Source organism: Sarcophilus harrisii, chromosome 5 (genome assembly GCF_902635505.1).
Source record: "Sarcophilus harrisii chromosome 5, mSarHar1.11, whole genome shotgun sequence".
Taxonomy (NCBI): domain Eukaryota; kingdom Metazoa; phylum Chordata; class Mammalia; order Dasyuromorphia; family Dasyuridae; genus Sarcophilus; species Sarcophilus harrisii.
This window is the reverse complement of record NC_045430.1, coordinates 197,962,320-197,983,725: the sequence shown is the minus strand read 5'-3', so window position 1 is coordinate 197,983,725 and position 21,406 is coordinate 197,962,320. Positions and strand designations below refer to the sequence as shown.

Below are 21,406 nucleotides of genomic sequence, written 5' to 3'. Positions count from 1 at the left end.
AGAATTCTAACGCATGTAATTTTTTGATTTGATGAGACTATGATGCCAAATTAGAATATAAATTCATTAGTAAAATTTTAATATGGAGGTGTCAGGCAATTATAAGTAGTATCATAAAGCAAATGGAGATAATGGAGGTAAAAACCAATTTTTAAAAAAGCTTAGTAAGTCAAGAAATAAAAGAAAATATTTATAAAATTATTTATAAAGGATTTTATAAAATGATTTATAAAATTATCATAGCAAGTTGTTTTATCCATCAAAGAAAGGGGAATCACTAAACCTAGGATCCTAAAAGCATAGTCTTGTGCTGAGCTGTTTGCATGTTGTCCACCCTTCCCCATCACCTCCCTGTCTTTAGACTATGAGCTATTTGAGAATAAGGATGGGCTTTTGTCTTTCCTTGCATTCACAGTGCTTAGTACAATGCCTAATCCATAGTAGGCACTTGATAAATGCTAGTTTACTTATTCATTGATAACTGAAAGGTGGAAATTACAGTAAGGATAACAAAATGGGAAAAGCAGCTAGACTGGACCAAATATGCATAGCAGAAAAAATATGTTAGAACCAGCACAATTGGGAATGCATTAAGGAATCAACCCAATATCAAAATAATGGGAAAAAAATTTCAGACTCTCAAAGATATTGTAAGAGATCATCTGATGATGCTCTAGGTGAAGCAGAAGATATGGAGATTCTATAAGAGTCCCAGCTGAAGAAGAATTCATACTAAATCAGGAGTTCTGAACCTAGGGTCCTTAACATAAGGACTCTTCCCAAACTCTCATCTTCTCTCTCTCTCTCTCTCTCTCTCTCTCTCTCTCTCTCTCTCTCTATATATATATATATATATATATATATATATATATACATATATTCATATGTATGTTAATAACTATCTTTCATCATTCTGACTTCCTTTGTAGTTTTGTTTTTCATTTTATACGAAGGCACAAGAAAGGTTAAATACTCCTGCTAGATGGTAATGCTTCTATTGTGTATGGCATGGATTAATTGGATGAATGCCGAGAACAGTGCACAGCGTCTTGGAAGAGAACTAAAATCACTATAAAGAACTCAGATCATGCCGCTGAATGGACAATCTGAGGGTATAACACTTATCCATCAGCCTGAACAAATGGAACATTACAATATGTTTAGCAAGCTGGACTGACATTTGAAAAGGAGAAGGAGGTCTGAATTGTCTTTGGGAAACTGCAAAGCTCCTTTAATGACTACAAAAGACAGTAACCTTTAAATACTAACATTTTGCTGTTGATGTACTATGGTAATGGGGCATAGTATACATGATGCTGAAGTATTAAAAATGACTACTATTGCAGAGAGCAATGGAAGGGTGTTATAGTGGTTTTGAATGAGCAGAAGCATATGACCACAGGGCATTTTATAAGCAAAGTAAAACATATTATTGAGGAATTGGTTGTAAGGAAGAAAAAAAATAGGCTAGTCAGATGCTGAAGGTGAAAGACAATTAGTGGAATGCCAGAGTGCTTTACTCGTATCCTCCCAAGGGAAAAGGAAAGCAAAAAAAATGGCCTCTAGAAAATTGGGTAGAAGTCCTATGACATGGGAAGATTTGGACAAGAATCTGGGACAAAAAAGCACAGTTGGGTTGTGAAAGGAAGTGAATGGAAGGGAATAAGCATTTATTAAGTGCCTATTTTGTGCCAGGTTCTGTGTCAAATGCTTTATAAATATTATCCTATTTGATCCTCAACAACTTTGTGAGACAGATACTATTGTTATTCCTATTTTGTAGTTGAGAATACTAAAGTAGATAGAGATTAAATGACTTTTCAGTATAACACCATCCTTGTGTTCAGTCATGTCCAACTCTTTGTGACCCATTTGGGTTTTCTTGGCAAGGGAACCAGAGTTGTTTGCCATTTATTTTTCCAGGTCATTTCACAGATGAGAAAACTGAGGCAAACAGAGTTAAATGGCTCACCTGAGGTCACATAAATACTAAGTATCTCAGGATAGATTTGAACCCAGGAAGATGAGTCTTCCTGTTTTCAGGCCTGATATTCTATCCATCAAGTCATTTAGCTGGCTATAATTATGTATAGATTTGAACTTGGGTCTTCCTGACATCATTGGAGAGAATATTCAAATCAATGAGATAGTAAGATCCTTTAGAGTATATGATTGACCTAAATGTGATGTTTTCTACTTTTCAGAGCAAGGAATGAAGGGACTTTTCAGTTTAAAATAAGGAAGATAAAATACTTTAAGAATGTCATCTGCTCCAGACTTCTGGTAGAAATAATTTCTTATTAAAAAAAAACAACCAAAACTTTTTATTAAAAAATCTTAGCAAGATTTACCAATTTAAAAAGTGTTGCATTTCTTTAAAAATTATAAAATAATAAATTAAACTAGGCCTTTATCTTTCAGAGCAAGAGCAGTTTGTTTGTTTTCCTTAAAATGGATATACTTGGCCTTGTTGGTCCCTTGACTACATAGTGCATAAAATTGAGTTATTCTTTATGAGGGCATTTCTATATTTTTCTGAAGTTTTTACTTAGAAAAAGGAGTTTAGATCAATTATAGTATTTTTCTCCTCTTGGTGGCCTGCCACAATTTAGTTTCATTGTCTGCTATAAGGGAGATTTCATTTAAAGATGTTTAATTACCTTGAATGGTTGTGATGTTTCTGGCTGATAGCTACCCAAAGCTGCCAATATCTCTGAATTAGTCTTTTTTTAAAAAGCACAACACGATCCAAAGAAACTATTTTCTTTTGTCAGAGGGGTCTAAAGTGTGTGGGAGAATTATATGACTGTGTTTGAAACACCAGGGAGCCCTTGCCCAAGCCAAACTGTCAGATAGCCTTAGGGAAACTCTGGAGTGATAAACTTATAGTTGCAAAAATACAATACTGGACATTAGGACTGTAAAACAAAATAGTCTCTGAAAAATTTCCCCCATACACTTGTGTCTTCACAGGGCTAACAACATTTGGGAAAAAAATTAACCATCTATTTCTAAAGGTATTATCCCCCTACCAAGCTTTTGTTATTTCTAGTCTCTTATCAACAAAAGGTCCCTCCTAGGCCAAAAAAATTGGATGTGATTGGAGTGGGAATTTGACAGGAAAAGGGGCCAAGAAGGAAAGAAAAGCTCAGAACAGAAATAAATGTTGATTTCAAACTGTGACTTGCAGGTAGAATAGAAGGGGCAGCTCTGATAGTCCAGAGAACAAGGATAAGGCAATATGGCAGCTTTTTGATGTCAAAAGGTAGAGCTACTAAATTGCTCAATGCCTCTCAATCTCAAAAGGAATTTTCTAAAACCCTACTCATTTCTCAGAACTTGATGGTGAAGCAAACACAGATTGATTTCCAAAAGAAACTTTTGAAATTTGAAAATAAAAGCAGAGAAACATGTTTTTTTTCTTTTACTTTGCTTGTAGTTTAAAAAGGGCTCTATAAAATTTCTGTTTAGATCACAGGTGTTTCAAATAAGAGGACTACAGGTAATAACCACTTTTGATGATCCTAGATAAGGGTGTGACATGAGCAAAATTACCACCAGGCATTCTAGGTCTTACTGTTTCCCTTTCTTGCTCCCCTTCTCCATCTGAAAGCCTTTTCATATTTATATGTCTCTCTGTCTTTGTATATTTTGGTTCCCTTTGTGCACATGCATATATAAGTTTCAGTGGTTTTTTGTGTGTCTCTCTCAGTCTGTGTTTTTGTCTTTCTACATCTCAGGATATGTAACCTAACTCTCTCTTTGTTCTCTGTGTGTTTTTCTTGGTCTTTTCTTTTGGGTTCAACCCATTTGCTGGTGGTCTCCCTCTTGGTGATTTTGTATTTATTTTGTATGAACTTTACATTTATTTATCTGTGTATTTAGCAGTGTACTCTAGTAGATTACAAGTTTCTTGAGAGCAGCAACTATTTCAGGTTTTATCTTTTTATCCTCAATGATTGGTACAGATTTCTCTCTCTTTAAAGGCAGAAAGTGTGCTGCATTGTCAATGTTCCAGAATTAGGGTTGGTCATTTTCAACATATATTTATTAAATGCCTACTATGTGTCAGATACTAAAAATGCCAAGACAAAACTAAAAACATTTGTTCTCCACGGGGAACTTCTTTGTCTCATGGGAACAAATCCTGGCTCTTCCAACTGGGGAGACATTGAAAAAAATTGGCTGTTACTTTTTGGACCCTAGTTTCTTCAAATGTTCAAATAAGGGTATTGGACTAGGAGGGCCCTTCCAGTTCTAACTCTGTCATTCTAAATACACATAAAAGGCACATCATATGCGCTTTTTGAATTGAATTGTGTCTTTATTATCTCTTATAACCTTTTTTCTTTTCTTCCAATCTTTTTCTTCTCCATACTTTAAAAAATATTTTTTCAGAGAGTTGAAGTGTATTTTGTTGAACATTGTTTTGTTAACTGATTTTCATTTTAAAAATAGAGAAGTGAAGCAATTGGTGTTTTTTTTTTTTTTTTTTAAAATAAAGGTGAACTAAGTGGCTATTTTTTTAAAATGATAATTTAAATGCCTTTGACAGAAAAATGTTTGCCACCTTGTCCTGGTTGAAATAAAGAAAAAAATCCGACAGGAAGATGATCACTATATTCAAATAAGAATGATTTAAATATATCATAGTTTAAATTATGTGACTAACTGATTGTGTTCAACTTTTTATTTTGTATACTACATTAATCTGTTAAAGTAGCCAGAGTCAAAAATTCAAAATCTGGATCCTAATGTAAAATATATCCAAAAGGGTCATAAAATCTTTTATTAGTTACAATAATAACAAAAAACAATACATTTCTAATAGAGAGCCCATGCTCACCTCTTGTACTAAGAGTTGTCTGAATAGTAATTATATTTATGAAAATTGGATGAGATGAAAATCTGAGCTTAATTTATAAAATTAATGATCTTAAGGCTTGACATTCAAGTATTGCAATTAAAAATAATTACAAAAACTTTGTGGTCATCCATAATGAATGACATCATAGCCAATTATTACAAAGAATTCAGAAAACAAAATAAAAATAACAGATATTAAACTTAAGGAATCAATAAAGGGAAGAATAATAAACACGAATTGTGCTGAGATGATAAATTTTTCTTGCTTTCAGAGATCTTTTAAGTTGTTGCTTAATTTTTCCAGTCTTTACTAAGGAAATTTTGTTCTCATTCATCCATTCATGCATTCAATAATTTTTTAAAAGTTGAAATTAATCATCACTCTTTGTAAATAATTGGTGGAACTAGTCACAAAAGCTATCAACAGAAAAAAAGGGTCAAGGTAATGATTAATGTCACATATATGGAGTGAATTGAAAATTTACTTAAATTCTAACTTTAGTAACTTAATCCAGATTAAACTTTGATTCGGGAAAGCCCTAAATCTTTGGAAGAAAAATGCAAGGAGATTGACTTGCACAAATTTAGTACAAATTTGTAAGGAGATTGAAATGGATTGACCAATTATGCCTCAAAAAGACCAATAATAGAAAGCATCATATGAAATGTATTTTACATACAAAATGCTGAGTTGTACTTCTCAGAAGTCCAATTTCTTGGACTGAATTTCTTCATAAAGTGTTTCCTGATTTTTGGTGAGTTTATCTTCATTTCTGCATGGCATTTCTCCTAGCTTCAGCATAAGGCAGAATTTGTGAGAGCAAACAGACCAGACTCAAATTAATTATGTACCTTAACCTCTTCTTGTTGCTTATGGGATCTTCCACCCCAGTTAAAAGTACTCTCTACTGAGATGCTGGAATGTACTTGGGCTCTTTGCCAGTACTCGGGCAGTGACTGGGTGGGTAACGAAGTAGACCTCACAGTTCTGGAGTTGTTTCTTACATATTATGAAGGATTATGGAGAATGTAGTGATCCGATCAAATAAGACGTGTGGCTCTTTGAGGGCAGGATCTTATTATCTTTGTATTCCCTAAATCAGAGCGTTGCTCTGTGAAACCAAATACAGGCACATAGGTAAGCAACACTACTTAATTTTTGTGATATATTTATTCAGAACAACATTACAAATTAAACAAAATGAAGACCAACATGTACTCTTGCTAATTTTATAAACAAACTATAAAGTATTTTCTCTGCCAAATGTATTATTGCAACTAAAAGAATCACCTTCCACAGGTCTGATATACTGACAAGTTTCTTTAAAGCAGCATTAGAGTTGCTCTCTTCTAGGACCTTGGACAACACCTTTTTATGTTTGTCTCTGGGTCTGAAGGAGATTCTGGCAATTTGCCTTTAATTAGCTTCACTTTGACTATTCATAACACACTTTGAGCTGCTAGAAAAAAAAAAAGCTTTTTCATTTTTCCTTTATAGGCTCTATGTCTTTTCAAAATTTTAATCCCACTGTACTCCTAACTCTGTCACAATTTGATTCTATCTCTTTTTTTTCCCCTTGTAATTATCCTCAGAATTCCTGAGTATGGATGGTCTCTGCAGCTGATGGCAGGGCTCTTTTGGGAATCATAAGTGGAGAAAGGATTGTGGACATAAAGATGAATTATCTGAAGGAAAGAGATTAGAAAGAAAAGATCACAGAGCTGAGGACACATACTGAAGAGAGAGAAAAAGAAAAAAAAACTATTGGAGGAATACTCAAAACTTTAGGAGGAGAATAAAAATCCCATAATTGCACAGACGTCAAAAGACAATAAAATCTTAAAACAGACCAATATAGTCAAATGCTACAAGCAGGTCATGGAAAGAGGATACTGAGAAAAAGTCTGGATTTGGTGATCACAAATGAGCTTTAAAAATCTACCAGTGGAATGGTGGGGAGGAAGACTATCTATAGAAGATTAAGGGCTAGGTGGTAAAAATGAATACAGTATACATATTAATAAAATTTTCCTTTGGGTGATTATGTCAATAACCTTGTGAGGTGGATAGATGGGACAGATATGCAAAGGCAAAGAGTTTGGCAGCAAAAGAGAGGAAGGAGAGAATGGTGGTATCTTGGTCAGGTAAAAGAAATAAGTACTTTTTGTTTTAAGTAAGCAAAATCCTTTCATTTTTGAAGTCATATTGAAAGAGGATAGTTAATGCCTTGGGCAGTTAACAAGACATGGGAACAAAAATCTCTTCAGAATCAGGAGGTAATATAGATATTGAATACATACTGTGGGCTTAGCTAAAAAGAAGAGATACTAGAGGAAAAGATTAAGAGACAAAACATTTTTTACATTATGTTTTGAACTTAAGATTGGTTGAATTCAGAGCTAATCAACCAAAAAACATTTAAGCAAAGCAGCTAAATGGTGCAGTGGATGGAGCATTGGGAGTGGAGTCAGGAAGATTTGAATTCAAATCTGACCTCTGCCACAGCTGTGTGACCCTGGGCAAATTGCCTAATTTGGTTTTCCTCAGTTTCCTTACCTGTAAAATGACCTGGAGAAAGAAATGTCAAACTACTACCATATCTTCACCAAGAAAACTCCAAATGGGATCATGAAGAGTCAAACATGAACAACAAAAAAATATCATGTAAAAATGGGTTTCTCTGAAATCTTTTGGAGAGCTCAAGAGGGAGATTTTGGCACCACAAATGCTTCTCATTGGATATATGTTGATTCTGATTTGTTTTCATTATAGCCCTTTACTATGTGAGAGTTCCTAGTTTTAACTATAAATCAGATTAGGCCTATTATGGAACAAAAGATTCATTTTCATAGGCAAATTTCCAAAATTAGTTCACCAACTAGAGAAAGCAATTTTCTTTATAAAAATCTCCATCCATTCAACGAATCAAAACATCTCATAGACATCATCCTACAGGAAGCAAAAGATTTACATGTTAGAGAAGTCAGGATATTTGGAAAGTCCAGATTTTTCTATAATCTCATTATACAGACAGAACAAAAGCATAAATCTAAGAATAACTTAGACTGTTTTTAAACATCCAGACAATATCTTCCTAGTTAAAGGAATATACAATTAACAAAAAAAGAGGAGGGAGTGGGTACTAGAGTTTAAGGCATTGAAAAAGGGCATTTCAAAATGGAGGTAACTCATATAGTGTCTATACTTAAATACCTAAAATTTTACTTTACAGGTGAACTGAAAAATTGTTTTCTAAATTTAACTGAAGGTAAATTTTGTAAAGAACAATGTCCTCTTTGTAGGCAATTTATATTGCTGTTGTAATGGGAGCTCATTCAGATTCACAGCTGAAATATATTCATACCTATGTATATAACTCAGGAATGACTATTTCCACAGGGTTAAAAAAAACCCCAACACATTCAAAATCCAGACGTGAGCTCTCTGACTTGAAAAGGCAACAATTTATGTATTTTTAAAAGGAGTGTCTTGTAGCAGAAAATTTATGTATCCTCAAGGGCTCCCTCTTCCTCAAGGGGACAATGTGAAAAGAGAACTTTGTGAACTCTTGGGTCCTATAGAACCATGAATTAATTATTATTAAAAAATTCATTTCAACTCTAGAGGCTTCTTCTCACCTCTAGGATCACACAGAAAATACTCCTTTTTTGGCATTTCAAGCCCTTCAGAATCTAACTTAATTTTCTAATGTTATATGTTACTGATCTTTACAAACTCTTTGGTCCAACCAAACTGCTTCTTGATGTTTTTCCATCACACCTAGAACTCATCTTCTATTTCTTGATCTTTGTCAAACTGGTTGTTCCCAATATCCATAACACATTCTCTCTTTACCTGTACCTCTTATTATCCCTAGTTCACTTCAAAATTTACTTTACAGGCTAGTTCTTGTAGGAAGCTTTTCTTGATACATATTCTCTCCACCTACGTTCTCCCCCAAATATTTTGAATTTATTTTCTCTGTACTTATGTGTACCCAAAGTCTTTGACAAAATATAAGCTTCTTGAGGGCTGGACATGTTTCTATCTCAATGTCTAACATAAATACTAATATAGAAGTTATATTTAATAAATGCATGTTGAATAGGTCAAATTGTTATTCAGACCTTCTATATGCAAAGCACTGGGCATTTTTAGGTAATAAAAATCAGGAGGCAGAAGTTTTCTTAAGTTAATGAGAAGTTTATTGATTGTCACATGCAGTAGCTAGAATGCATACATGTAGAATAAATACATGAATGGAAGGATCCTGCACAAGTAACTATAAATTTCCCCCCTAATCATTCCAATTTTTATATCTGTCAGTATATAAAAAAGAAAAACAAATAGTTCCTGCTCTCAAGGAGTCTACAATCTAAAAACTGAATTTAGGTCCTGGTCCACCAAATACTAACAGAAACTTTGGATAAATCCTTGACCTCTTTGATCCTTAGCTTTTAATTTATAAAATAATGACCATTTTAGGGAAAGGAAGGTAATAAGCATTTATTTAGCACCTACTATTTGCCAAGTACGATGCTAAGTTTTATGCTTTCCAATACTGAAATTCTATTATTTCTAGGAAAGAAATTTTTAATTTTTTTTAAAAGAAAAAGCTACTTCTGTTCAAATGCTTAAATTTAAGATAACATAATTTTGTAAATAGTTTATTAACTTTATTAAGTTGTTAAATGGCAAAGTTGTGGAGTTGAAGAAAGCAAAGGAAGGGGAAGAGTTAAGAGCATCCCACTCCCAAGGGTGAAAGCAATTCTGGCAGTTGGTCTTAGGGAAGAAACAAGAATTTTTAATTGGGAGAATGAGTGTCAGACATTGAAAAGGAAAACAATCAAGTTGTCAGTTGAGGTGCCAGGTTTTGTAGGGAGAAAAATCCTCAAGGCAAAGAACTATTAAAAGATATGATCCAAGGGACAAGGAATATGGGAAGGGAGAGAGAATAGTAGATGTATTTTCTGAGACTGAAGGGGCTAATTGAGTCTTACATAGTCAAGAATGAGAGTACACACAGCTTATCACATGATATTTGCATTTTTGCTCTCCATAGAATACTTAATCATTTCAAATACCTCCCTCCCTCCCCCCCCAAAAAAAAAAAACAAAAAACAACCCAACAGTATATTTTACACACTGGTGATGGGAGTGGCTAGCATTCTTATTCACTCCCTCTGATTGATTGGTATTTGATTATTAATGGTAAGCCCTGAGAAGGTAAGAGGGAGCAAACAGGGAGAAATGATACTTTCCAATTCACCTGGAGCCCACAAGTCAAGCTCACGCAGATGAGCTCTTGCTTTGGTATGAGCGGCATTGAGAAGGATGTGTGAAATGTAGGTTCTCATATGATCCTAGATTGTGAGAAACCCATTTCTTGGTTGTTTACCTGTATTCAATCTTCATTTTATCTTGTGCGATAGAGTTTAAAAAAAAATCCCAAAGGAAATCAAGCAGTATTCAAACTTTGAGAAAAGGATTTAGGGGTAAGTTTCATGAAGACAAGAAAAAAATATAGATGGTTTGAGGATGGAATAATTGCTTTAAAGAGATAGTGCTGGTATTTTGCTTTGCAGAAGCAGATGAGGAAAAAAGAGAAGTGGACTTAGACCCAAGATTTCACCCTGCTTCATCCTCCAACTCTCCCAAAATGGTCCCCATTCTGCTTAAAGGGGTTGGTATATTTTGTTCTTTTGATAAATACTCCAGACTGATATCAGTCTTAACATTGTAATGCTAGAGATTTGCTACAAGGCTTTCATGCAGGGAGCCAAATTCCACTGGGGAGGTGTTTCATTTTTTATTTTCAGCTTGGCTATTCTGATAGCATAGTCACTCACCTGGGAGTCAGTACACAGGAAATGGAAAACAGAATACAAACACTTTCTCTTCTGTTTCTAATCAGAGGACGTGAGACTGCATGCCCTTATTCCAAACTTGTTCTGCTATTAGAAGTTGCTATTTCACTGTTACACAGAGCTGGATGAATTTCACTTCTATAGAGTCCTATGTTCACTTGCATACCAATGTCTGAATTTCCCATTCCTTCTGTCATTTGACATGGTAATCTCAAGCATCCATTCCCTCTTTTGGAATGCAATGTACAGAGGAACAGCTGACCAAACAGAGTTATGTGGTGTGATTGGCAGATCTTATTCTCCCACATGGTTCCTAGTCAAGATTGGTCTCAGAGAGAAGCCACAACAATTATTCAAATATTTATTTGCTCTGCCTCCCACCTTCTATTTCTTAGTTGTTAGCAATTTTATATTTTTTGAAATCAGGGCATATTATTTTGAATTCACTTGAAACAATAGCACTTATATAGATCTTTAAAGTTTTCAAAACACTTGAAAAATAGTGTCATTTTATCCTTGATAATGTTGAGTCCTTAAGTGCTACCATTATCCCATTTTACAGATGAGGAAGCTGAGACAGACAAGCTAAGTGGTTTAGGCTCTCCCAGAGTCACATAGCTGCTAAGAGTCTGAGGACAAATATGAATTTAGGGCTTGCTGAGTGCTCTATCCACTGAGCCAACTCTTATTTTAATGAATGAGAAATCTCTTTCAATGAATGAGAAATCAGGTGGCATTAGTAAATATAGAACCAGACTTGAAGACAATAAAATTGGCTGTGTGACCTTGACAAGGCACTCAATCTCTTAAACCTTCAAGCAATTCTATAAGACTATAACTTGAAGATAATGTTTCTATCTGCATTATTAAAGGCTGTTTCCTCATCTATGAGTGCCTTATATCAGTGAAATCACAGATTCAGTCCTCAGTCTTATGTCACAGTTAGTCAACAAACATTCCCTAAGGATTTATTCATGTATTAGACACTCTACTAAGCTCTGCACATATAGAAAAAGGCAAAACACAGTTTCTGTCCTAACGGAACTCACATTCAAATTGGGAAGTCATGTAAATAAGCAGGTACTTATACAATGGATGCCCTTAGTAGAAGACGTATCTTTTAAGGCCAGAAATTGTTAAGGTTTGGGTTTATCCTTTGTTTCTGGCACAGTACCTTGTTCTTTGTAGGTATCTATTTTAAAATTTTAATTTAAAATTTATTTTATATCATACTTATATAAATTATATAAATATATACTACATTTAAATTTAAATTTAATTTTCTCCTCTCCTCAAAGAGATCCTGAGCCATTGGCAGTACCCCTGTTTCAGGACAAATTCTGCCTCTGAAATGAGAGAAATAAGAGCACCAGATACTATCAGGACTCAAAAGTAAAAGCTCTTGCCTCGGATGAAGAGGATTTCCTCTTTCCTTTGAAAGTAAACCAGGCGGAAAAATGACTAAAGCCACTTTAAATGCTAGAGAGTTTCAGATAGAATATTAACCCAACCAACTAGATCTACAGTTTAAGGATAACAGCTTCCAAAATGACTTCAGATGCTTTCAAGAAACCTACTTTCTTTCTAAAGCAGGGACCTAGCAGATTACAGTCCTCATTGTCCTTGATTTGCTGTCTCTGCCAGTCTTGACCTCTTCCCTTCTGCCTTTCCTCGTCCTGGATCCTGTGCTGTCTGCTTTGACTTGTGCCCAGCTTGCCTCCCACTAGTGCTCACACCTGCTGCTGTCTTGTCATGTCCTGGACCACAAGCCTGGGTCCCCAGCTGGGATGCCAGTAGCTGGGTTCCCAACAGCCATCCTATTCCTCCCTCACAGTCCTGTCACTGCCACTGTTCTTGCCAATATTCCGAGTTCTCTGAGATACTTTACAACTAAAAGGGGCTTCAGCTGAATCCAGCATGTTGTCAGCCTCATTTATGTGATGACCATGGGCATGCCGGCTGCTCGCTAGCCCTGTAAAGAAATCTGGTCTATGGCTGCCTACATAGGAAGTGAGCCCTTGCACCTGGACCATGGCTAGGGAAAGCTGTGTGATGGGCAAGTTATCACGAGGCTGTTCTGGGGACCGGTCATATACTAGCTGCTTATTTTAGGGCAGAACACAAAAAAGTCCTAAGTGTAGTTTTAAATAAAACAAGTATTTTCTCTTTTTGGGTTTTAAAATTTTCTCTGTTAAGCCAGAGCTGTAGAGCTGAATTCCTATTGCTTGCCATAACCCAAGCCATCCCTTTTGTCATGAGATTTTCTTGCTGTCTTAAAGATTGTAAGTAGCTGGAACTATTTTTTCTTTCTTTTAGAAAGGCTTTTTCAAAGGGAGTGAGTGATACTCTTATCAGTAGTCGTGTCTTTTGGTAAGATACTGTGGTATTTGTGGCACATAAGTGGAACCACTGGACAATGACTTCTTTCTTTGAAGGAGATGTTTGGTAACAGTGCATCTGCCTCTATTGACTGATGGCTAAAACCATCCAATTTCAGGTCAATTAATTGAGAAATGTGAATAAAAGAGGGACCATGTTGGAATGGTAGTCTGCACATGAAAATTTAGAGAGAAAGGAAGAGAGAAAGAGAAGCAAAAGAGCAAGAATATAAGCAGAAAAAAAATGTACAGACCTCTGCCTTATTTAATTTAAAAGCTCAAAATGGCTGGAATGGAAGAGACCTTAAAGATGACTCCTGTCCAGAGTCCTCATTTTACAGATGAGGAAACCAGCTGCCCATAAGAGACTTTTTTAGGCCTTCAATTCCCATCCAGAAGTTGTGTCCTGCTCAAGGTGACACAGTGGCAGAGCATGGATTTGACTCCGTCTCCTGATTCCCAGTCCAATAGTTTGTGACAACTGGCTTTTGTGTAACTGGATTTCACAGTTCAGGGGCTGATTGACAAGTGAGCCTGGTTCTCTCTGGGACTAGTTTCCTGGTGGAGCCGTTTGAGTTGTAGAGCTCAATTATTACTGTTAGAGAGCAATTTGGAGAAGCCCTCTTAGGAGGAGAAGCCCTGTCAGGATTGCCCCAAGGGGATCATAATACTGAACCTTAAGCCATCAGAAAGTTAAAAGCTAGGAGCTTAGATTTATGAAAAAGAAAAACAAAGGAAGAGAGCATTGTAGTAACTACATTAAGCTTAATTACATTCAGTCTTTTTGAGTAAGAAAAAAGACTTGTGTCCCCAAAGGAACACATTTGTGAAAAGGTTACCTGATCTTTTATTTTCAGGTGATCTTCAGTCTTCCAGGAATTCTATGGCTATTTGGGAAACTTTTTACTATTTGTTTATTTAATGAAGGTTAGGGGGGAGTCCATATCTGTGTAAGGATTATTCCTTTGGCGTCAGCTCTAGTTGAAAGCTTTAGAGAGTTGCCTGGATGCAATGAGAAATTAGGTTAACTAGACCATGATCATCAAATGGTATGTATCAGAAGCAGAATCTGAATTCAGGTCCTTCTAACTTCTGATTGCAGCATTGTCTGCTGCACTACATCTCTGTGGATAAAGTTGGTAAAAATCAATATTTATAAAACCTTACAGGTGCATTACTTGTAGAATATTTTAGTTTAGTAATCCAGTAATAGTTCTATAGTCTATTCCTCATGTGTCTCTTTCTCAATAGATCTCAAAAACCAGCATAAAATATGCTCCTTGAAAACAGGTATTATTATTTTTTCATTTCTTTCTTACATTCCCCAGGGCTGGACATAGAGTAGAAACTTAAATAAATGCTTGTTGGATTGAAATGAAGAAAAAAAAATCTCTTTAAATATGCAGTGACTATGAATTTCAAATTTTATCTCTATTACCCCCCAAAGAAAACACACATATATGTATATATTACACACACATGCATGGAGATGGTTGGCTAATTAGTCACCAGAGTTTAAGGAAAATATTCTTAAAGCAATATGTACTCTGAGCAAGTAAAAACAAGATAAAACTAAAATAACCTTAGGAAATAGAGAATGAATTATTTCTACTCTCAGAAGAAAAAAAAGAGGGACATTTCAGATTCAGGCAGAACGTTATGTACATTATCATACATGATCATTGCATCATGTTTTATCAATTGTTTTTATTGACTAGAGGGAGGATTCAAACAGAAATGGGAGGGCAAGAGCCTTTTTGTTCCTTTGAAAATGACTATGATATATTTAACATGTATAAGACTGCTTGCCATCTGAGGAAGTGGGTAGAAGGAGGGAGGGATAAAGTCGTGTAAAGAAATTTTTTTCAAAAAAAAATTAAAAAAAAGAAAATGACTGATACAAAACCAAAATATACTGAATAAAACTTCAAAAAAAAAAAAAAAAAAAACAAACCAGAAGTAATCCTAAAGATATTCCATTCTATGTGTTATAATTTGTGACAACTGGCATTATGACATAGAATCCTATACTAAGAAAGAAATTTTTGATTTTATGACTTGCCTAATGTTGCTCTTTGTTTATGTGTTTGTTATATAGGCTAAGTGAGATGGGTGGGTATGGGTAAATTTTCATTATGTTAAAAATGCTTTATATAGAGGTCTGTGAAATGTTCCACTTTTGCAAAACAAGAACTCTCTGTGTTAGAGTTTGTCCACTGAGCACACAACAATACTTCATATTTCCTTATTTTGGATAATCAATCAAGGACCTAAAATTTGAGTGGTTCATGAACTTTTTTGTGTTAATGGGTGGAAAGGATTTATAGTTAGAAAACATTTAAAATCTGGTGATATTTAATGGACAAGAGTCACACAAGAAGGACAGCTGTGGATGGGTTATAATCTGTATTGTTGGAGGGAAAAACAACATGGATGAAATCTCAGAATTTTATGCAGTGAACTGAGAAAGTAAAAGTTTACAATTAGCCCAGTTAAGTTTCAGCTGTAAAATATTTGGGAATCTCGATGTGGTTCTATAAGTATTCAATAGAGAAACATCCTATGCTTCCATTCAATAGATGGCTACTCATTTCCTAAAAGAAAGGAAAATAAACCTGAAGAAGAATCACTGCACTTGGAAACAGATTTTGACTTGAGTTGACTTTACCCTCATTTGGAATATGTTAAAAGAGAGATTGAATTGGGAAATACTACCCCACATAAACAAAAGTATTGGTATCTAAATTAACTTATGTAGTTGACCCCAGTTGCCTGGTATTTTGATGTTTATTAGGGTACCCACATTTTTCAGTTTTGTTTACATTTATTATTCAATATTTAGCCTTTTTGGCTATCCATTGAAATAAAGTAAAGAGAAGTCAAAAGCATTTTATTACTCATCAATTCTAATAAGGGATGGGCAAACACATATGCTTGTATTTATTTCTAAGAGGAGGAAGCATGGTTTTCAATTCAAATGAATTTAACAAACATTTATTAAGCACCTACTACTAGGCACATTTTTGCTTGATACTAAGAAGTTCTGAATAGTATTCAGATATATGCAAAGCATAATTTTTCTCCCACAATGCTCTGTGAAAGATATAAAACAAGGTAGCAAGGGATTGTGTAGAATACTGGATTCAGAAAGATGGTTCAAATTCTGTCCTTGATACTTAATAGCCATGTGGTCATAGGCAAGTCATTTTTTAGTCTTTTGTGTCTTATTTATCTTTCCCACAAAAATGGGGATAATAAGTCCTATAGTATCTAAGGACTTGTGGTACCTGGAGGTTCAAAAGAGATGAATCCTTTAAATGACATGCAAATGTCTATATATTGTTATCCCCATTTTACATATACAAAATAAAGGATTTTATATATGTAAACAGAGAGAGACTATCTCATGATCATAATGATCGCAAATTAAAGGCATTAATCTGAATGCAGGCTTCCTGATTCCAATGTAGAAGTGTTTCCCCCTGCATAAATATTGTAGCTATTTGTCTCCTGAAAGATCAGAGAATCACAGAATTCAGAGAAAATCTCACAGGGTTATCTCTCTAGTTCACAGAAATATTTGTATCTAAGTCACCTGTGTGAGAGAAGAAATTGTAGTCTATAGTTTTGAAGCCATTTTCAGTGCTAGAGTTAAAGAGCTGATACTTCTTTTCTATTACTTACCCACATATAGCTGGCTGTAAAGCTCTAGGCGTGTGTGACCTTCTGTAGGTGCCTTCCGCACCTGTTGTGGCAACTGGTCCACCTGGAGACTTGCCTGCTTGACGTTTCTCTCAGCAATGACCCGATGCCACTGGTCATCATTAAGAGGAGAAGGAGATCTGACAACAATCTCCACTGGCCCATTTCCAACATCAAAGGAGAAGGACACTTCTGTGGCAGCTGGAATAGCAGACAGAGAGGAAGGAAGGTGAATATTGGAGCTCATATATACTTCACACAGAAGAAATTTCCCAATAAAGAGATAATGACAGACTAATAGCACAAACCTGCCACTTGTTGTGAAGTTTTAAAATTATTAGCAGCTATTTGGGGACCTGTATCACACGAGTTGGAATTCAAGCTCTGCTCTATATTGATTCCTTAGCCTAGTTATAAGAACTCAGATGATTTTTATCAGTCAATAAGCAGTCTGAATGACTCCAGAGAATCAGACTCTCATGTTTAGCAAAAGCTTTAAATGTCCTTTCTGGGTCCAGAGAGAATTTGTTTCATTACCCCATAGATCTAAGATAGGGAGGGCAATTCAGGCAGGGGGAGCAAAGCTATAACTTTACACTCGGGTATCATCTTCCTTTGGGTTTCATTTCATGGTTTTTTATGAATCACTTTTGCACATTCCATCCTTTCCCCCACCCCTAGGACATTGACTTTAAGAAAAATTTACCAATAGAAGCAACTTGAAGTCATGCCATTCTTTTTTTCCTGAGCTAGCTAAAGCTGGTATTTCATGCAGGTGAATGTTATACCTTGATCTTTTTCTGGATTTTAGTCATCTATCCTTTCTTTGTATCAGGATGGTATCCAATTACTGCTACTTAATTAAAGCCCTTCTGGTGCCTCTTTGCACTGAATCTCAGAAACCAGGAAAAAAATTTTTCACAGCTTTTTTATATAACTCAATTGTTTGAATTTCTGTATTGGGGGCTAGAGAGGATTGAGAAAGTGAATGGGTTTATGCAATAATTTGCTTACATGATCAATGTGTATTTCTGTAAAAGTTTTGACAATGTCTCTCTCCAAATTTAATCATATGTAACCAAAAGGTTTTCAATTTATATAACCAGTAAGTAACAATAATCATATATAATCAATAGAGTGCTTCACCATCAAGCTTTCTAAAGGGGACATAGTCGAGGTAAGTTAAGAAACTTGTTCAATTCACCATTTCCTTCCCAAATATGACCTTCTACCTAATTTTCCCATTTATTTTGGTAGTAATGCAATTTTTTCATTCTGCCAGAATAAGAACTCTGAAGTCCTTTTCACAATTCCTCCTTCCCTCCCTCCCTCCCTTCCTCCTTCCCTCCCTCTCTCTCAATCTCTCTCTCTCTCTCTCTCTCTCTCTCTCTCTCTCTCATCTATGTTAGAAGAGTTGACTTTCAACTCTGGTTCTGTCAATAGTTTTTTGGCTTTGGACAAATTATTTTATCTTTCTGAGCATCAGTTTTCTTATTTGTAACACAAGAGGGCTATATTAAATCAGGGATTCTTAATTTTCATCAGTGCATTTCTTTTAAAAATATTTTTGAAAACTATATTTTAATATAAATGACTTCATTTTAATTTTGTGCATTTAATTTTATATATTTCAAACTTTTTTTTTCTGAAAAGAGGTCCAAAGGATTCATCACATTGCCAAAGGGATTCATCCTATTTAAAACCATTAAGACCATTTGACCTAGACAAGGGCTATCTGGGAGATCTTTATCTCTGGGTCAATGGAAAAAAGTTTACAGAACCAGTACTTAGAGATGGAGTCTTAATAAGCATCAAAGTTGTGATCCTGGTACCTAGTTGCCACTGAATTGTATGGTTTCCAAATTGAAAAATGGGAACCAGTTCTATGAACCTTTTGAACATCAATAACAAATTATTATTAGGGGCTACACCTTCTCTTTTGATTTGTTTTCTCTTGTCTATCCTCCTTGTGATCTCAATGTGTGTCTGAATCTCTGTATCTGGCTTTGCCATATTCTTGGTTTACTTTGTCTAGGTTTGTTAGCATTTCCCCACTGAACTCTCATCACTCCTAGTTGTGACTCCTTCTTGAGTTTACATATAGGCTACCAGATGTCAACCACTGTGCTAAGTGCTAGGGACAAAAAGAAGGGTAAAAGTTCCAGTTATTAAGAAGTCTATAGTCTAATAGGGGGAGGCAACACATGAATAGCTATGTTCAAAGATATCTTATATAAAATAAACTAGAGATGATCACCAAAGGGAAAGCAGTATCATTAAGGGGGATCTGGGAAAGTTTCTTGCAGAGGGAGGGATTTGAAGAAAGCCAAGGAAGAAGCTAAGAAACTGAGAAGAGGAGGGTGAGAATTGAAAGGCATGGGGAATGGAAAGCAAAAATATTTGGAGTTAGAAGATGGTCTTACTAATTTCAGAAATAGAAAAGAGGCTATTCTTCTAGATGGCAGAATACATTGGGGATTAGGGTGTAAAGAGCAAAAGGAAACTGGAAAGGGAGTAAGAGGCCAGATTATAGAAGGCTTTAAAAGCCAAAGAAAGGATTTTTTTTACCCCCTGCTGTTATGGAAATACATGACAGTTGGCAGCTAGTGATATGAGGTTACTGCATACCTCACTATGGAAGCACAGTTATGAATGGAGAGGCAAGTCCAAAGAAGACAGAGAGAAGATATGTCTGGAGAGATGAAAGGATGATGAAAATGTACTTTATTTAATTTTGAATTTATCTAGGGATAATCTTGGGATAGATCCCCCCCTTATTTTTGAAAATGAACTTAGTTCTCCCTTATGAAAAGATGGTAATAACAAATGAAAATAGCAAATAAAATATAATACTTTATGCTGTCATAGTACTTTTCTCCAAAGGACTTCACAAAATAGTATAAATAGAAGAGATAGATGAGTGATTCTTCTAAGCTATAATATTTTATTGGAAGATCTTAGGGTTTTAGAGGTGGAAGGTATTGGAGTCACTTCATCTAGTTCAACCCCCTTATTTTACAGAGAAGGAAACTAAGGCTATGTGAAAATCAGATTTTTTATTTCCAAATGCAGTATACTGTGTAGACTAGTATTATATGTTTGCCTCCATATTTCTATAGGACTTATTAAGAACTAGAAAAGGTACAATTTTCTATAAAATTGAGGGACACTTGTTCAGTGGGGTAATGATTGAAAATTTTATTTGTTTGGCTTGAAGGTATTTGTATAAATAGGTGTCCACAAACTAATCCCACTCTTTCATTTAGACTCAATCTCTATCATTCCTTTTCTCACCTTAACCACTCTATATTCTGTCTTTTAATATTTTAATGAATATCTTCAAAAACTCATGACTTGTTGCCTTGGAAGCTGATAATGGGGCTATTTGTAGATTTCAGATGCATAGATAATTTTCACCCATTTCATCATAATCTTTGTGCTCATCTCATTAGTGCCCCCAAAGCAGTCATAAACTTTGTCTTCTTATTAATGACAGTGTTCTTTGGAAATAGGCCAAAAACCATTAAGTGATTAAGGACTGACAAGTTTTTTCTCCAATTATAAAGATATGATAATTTGAAAAAAGTGTACTTATGATAATGTCCATCACTTCTCCACACATCTTTCCTTAAATGTCACCTAATCGAGAATCAACATGAGACTGCAGAGAAACTATTGAACTTGAAGCCAGAAGGTCTCAGTTTGAATTTGCTTTTCCTATACTAACTGTGTAATACTGCAAAAGAGCCATAAAAACACTTGCAAAAACTACTACAATAACTTGTGTTGTGAGACTTCCAAGAGATTCAGTTCAATTCAGCAAATACTCATTAAGTTCCTATTATGTATGAGACACCGGAGATTTTGAAGACAAAACCAAAAACTTTCTCTGCATGCAGCCAATCAATGAAGCAAGCAAACATTTATTAATTACCTACTAGGTACCAAATACTCAACTAAAAGCTAGAGATGGAAAAGAAAAAAAAGTGAAGTGATCCCATTCCTCAAAGAGTTTACATCTTAATGGGGGGAAGAGAGCTCTGGAAAACATACAATGGGCAGGATATTGGTGATGATCCAACAAAGGGAATTAAGGAGGAGTTAGATTTGTAGAAAGAGAATGAAGACAGAGAAGTGTCATAAAATACAGACTCTTGAGGAGAAAATGCTGAACAGCACTGAATGCTTGAGAGAGGGCAACAAAGATAAGAAGTGAGATAAGATCATTGCATTTACCAATTAAGCAATCATTAGTAACTTCAGAGAGAACAATTTTATTTGAGTGTTGTGGTTAGAAGTGAGCTTGCAGTGGGTTTAAAAAAGAATGAGAGAAAAGAAACTGAAGGCCATGGATACAGATAGCTTTTTCTGTGAGTGCAGCTGAGAAAGAGAGAAGAGACAGAATGATAGAGAGCTAGTAAGGCAAGGAGCTTAAATTCTTATGATGTATGCAACTATATTAAGGTATATGTGACATATATGAATTTCTTTGTGTCTACCTTGAAAGTGTTACATAAATATAAGCATGTATTATGGAATATTTCATGGGTGACCTGAATAAATGCTAACGTGGCAACAGCTCTCTCTAGAAC

The 21,406-nt window shown here is 35.1% G+C and overlaps 1 protein-coding gene across 1 annotated transcript in view; it reads right to left on the bottom strand.

Annotated features, from left to right (window-relative positions):
* Positions 1–21,406, bottom strand: part of CNTNAP2 (contactin associated protein 2) — a 2,632,466-nt gene that overhangs the window by 247,030 nt on the left and 2,364,030 nt on the right. The window contains exon 17 of the mRNA XM_031941247.1: positions 16,797–17,015. Coding sequence (XP_031797107.1) covers positions 16,797–17,015 — 219 coding nt within the window. The remainder of the gene's footprint in view (positions 1–16,796; positions 17,016–21,406) is intronic.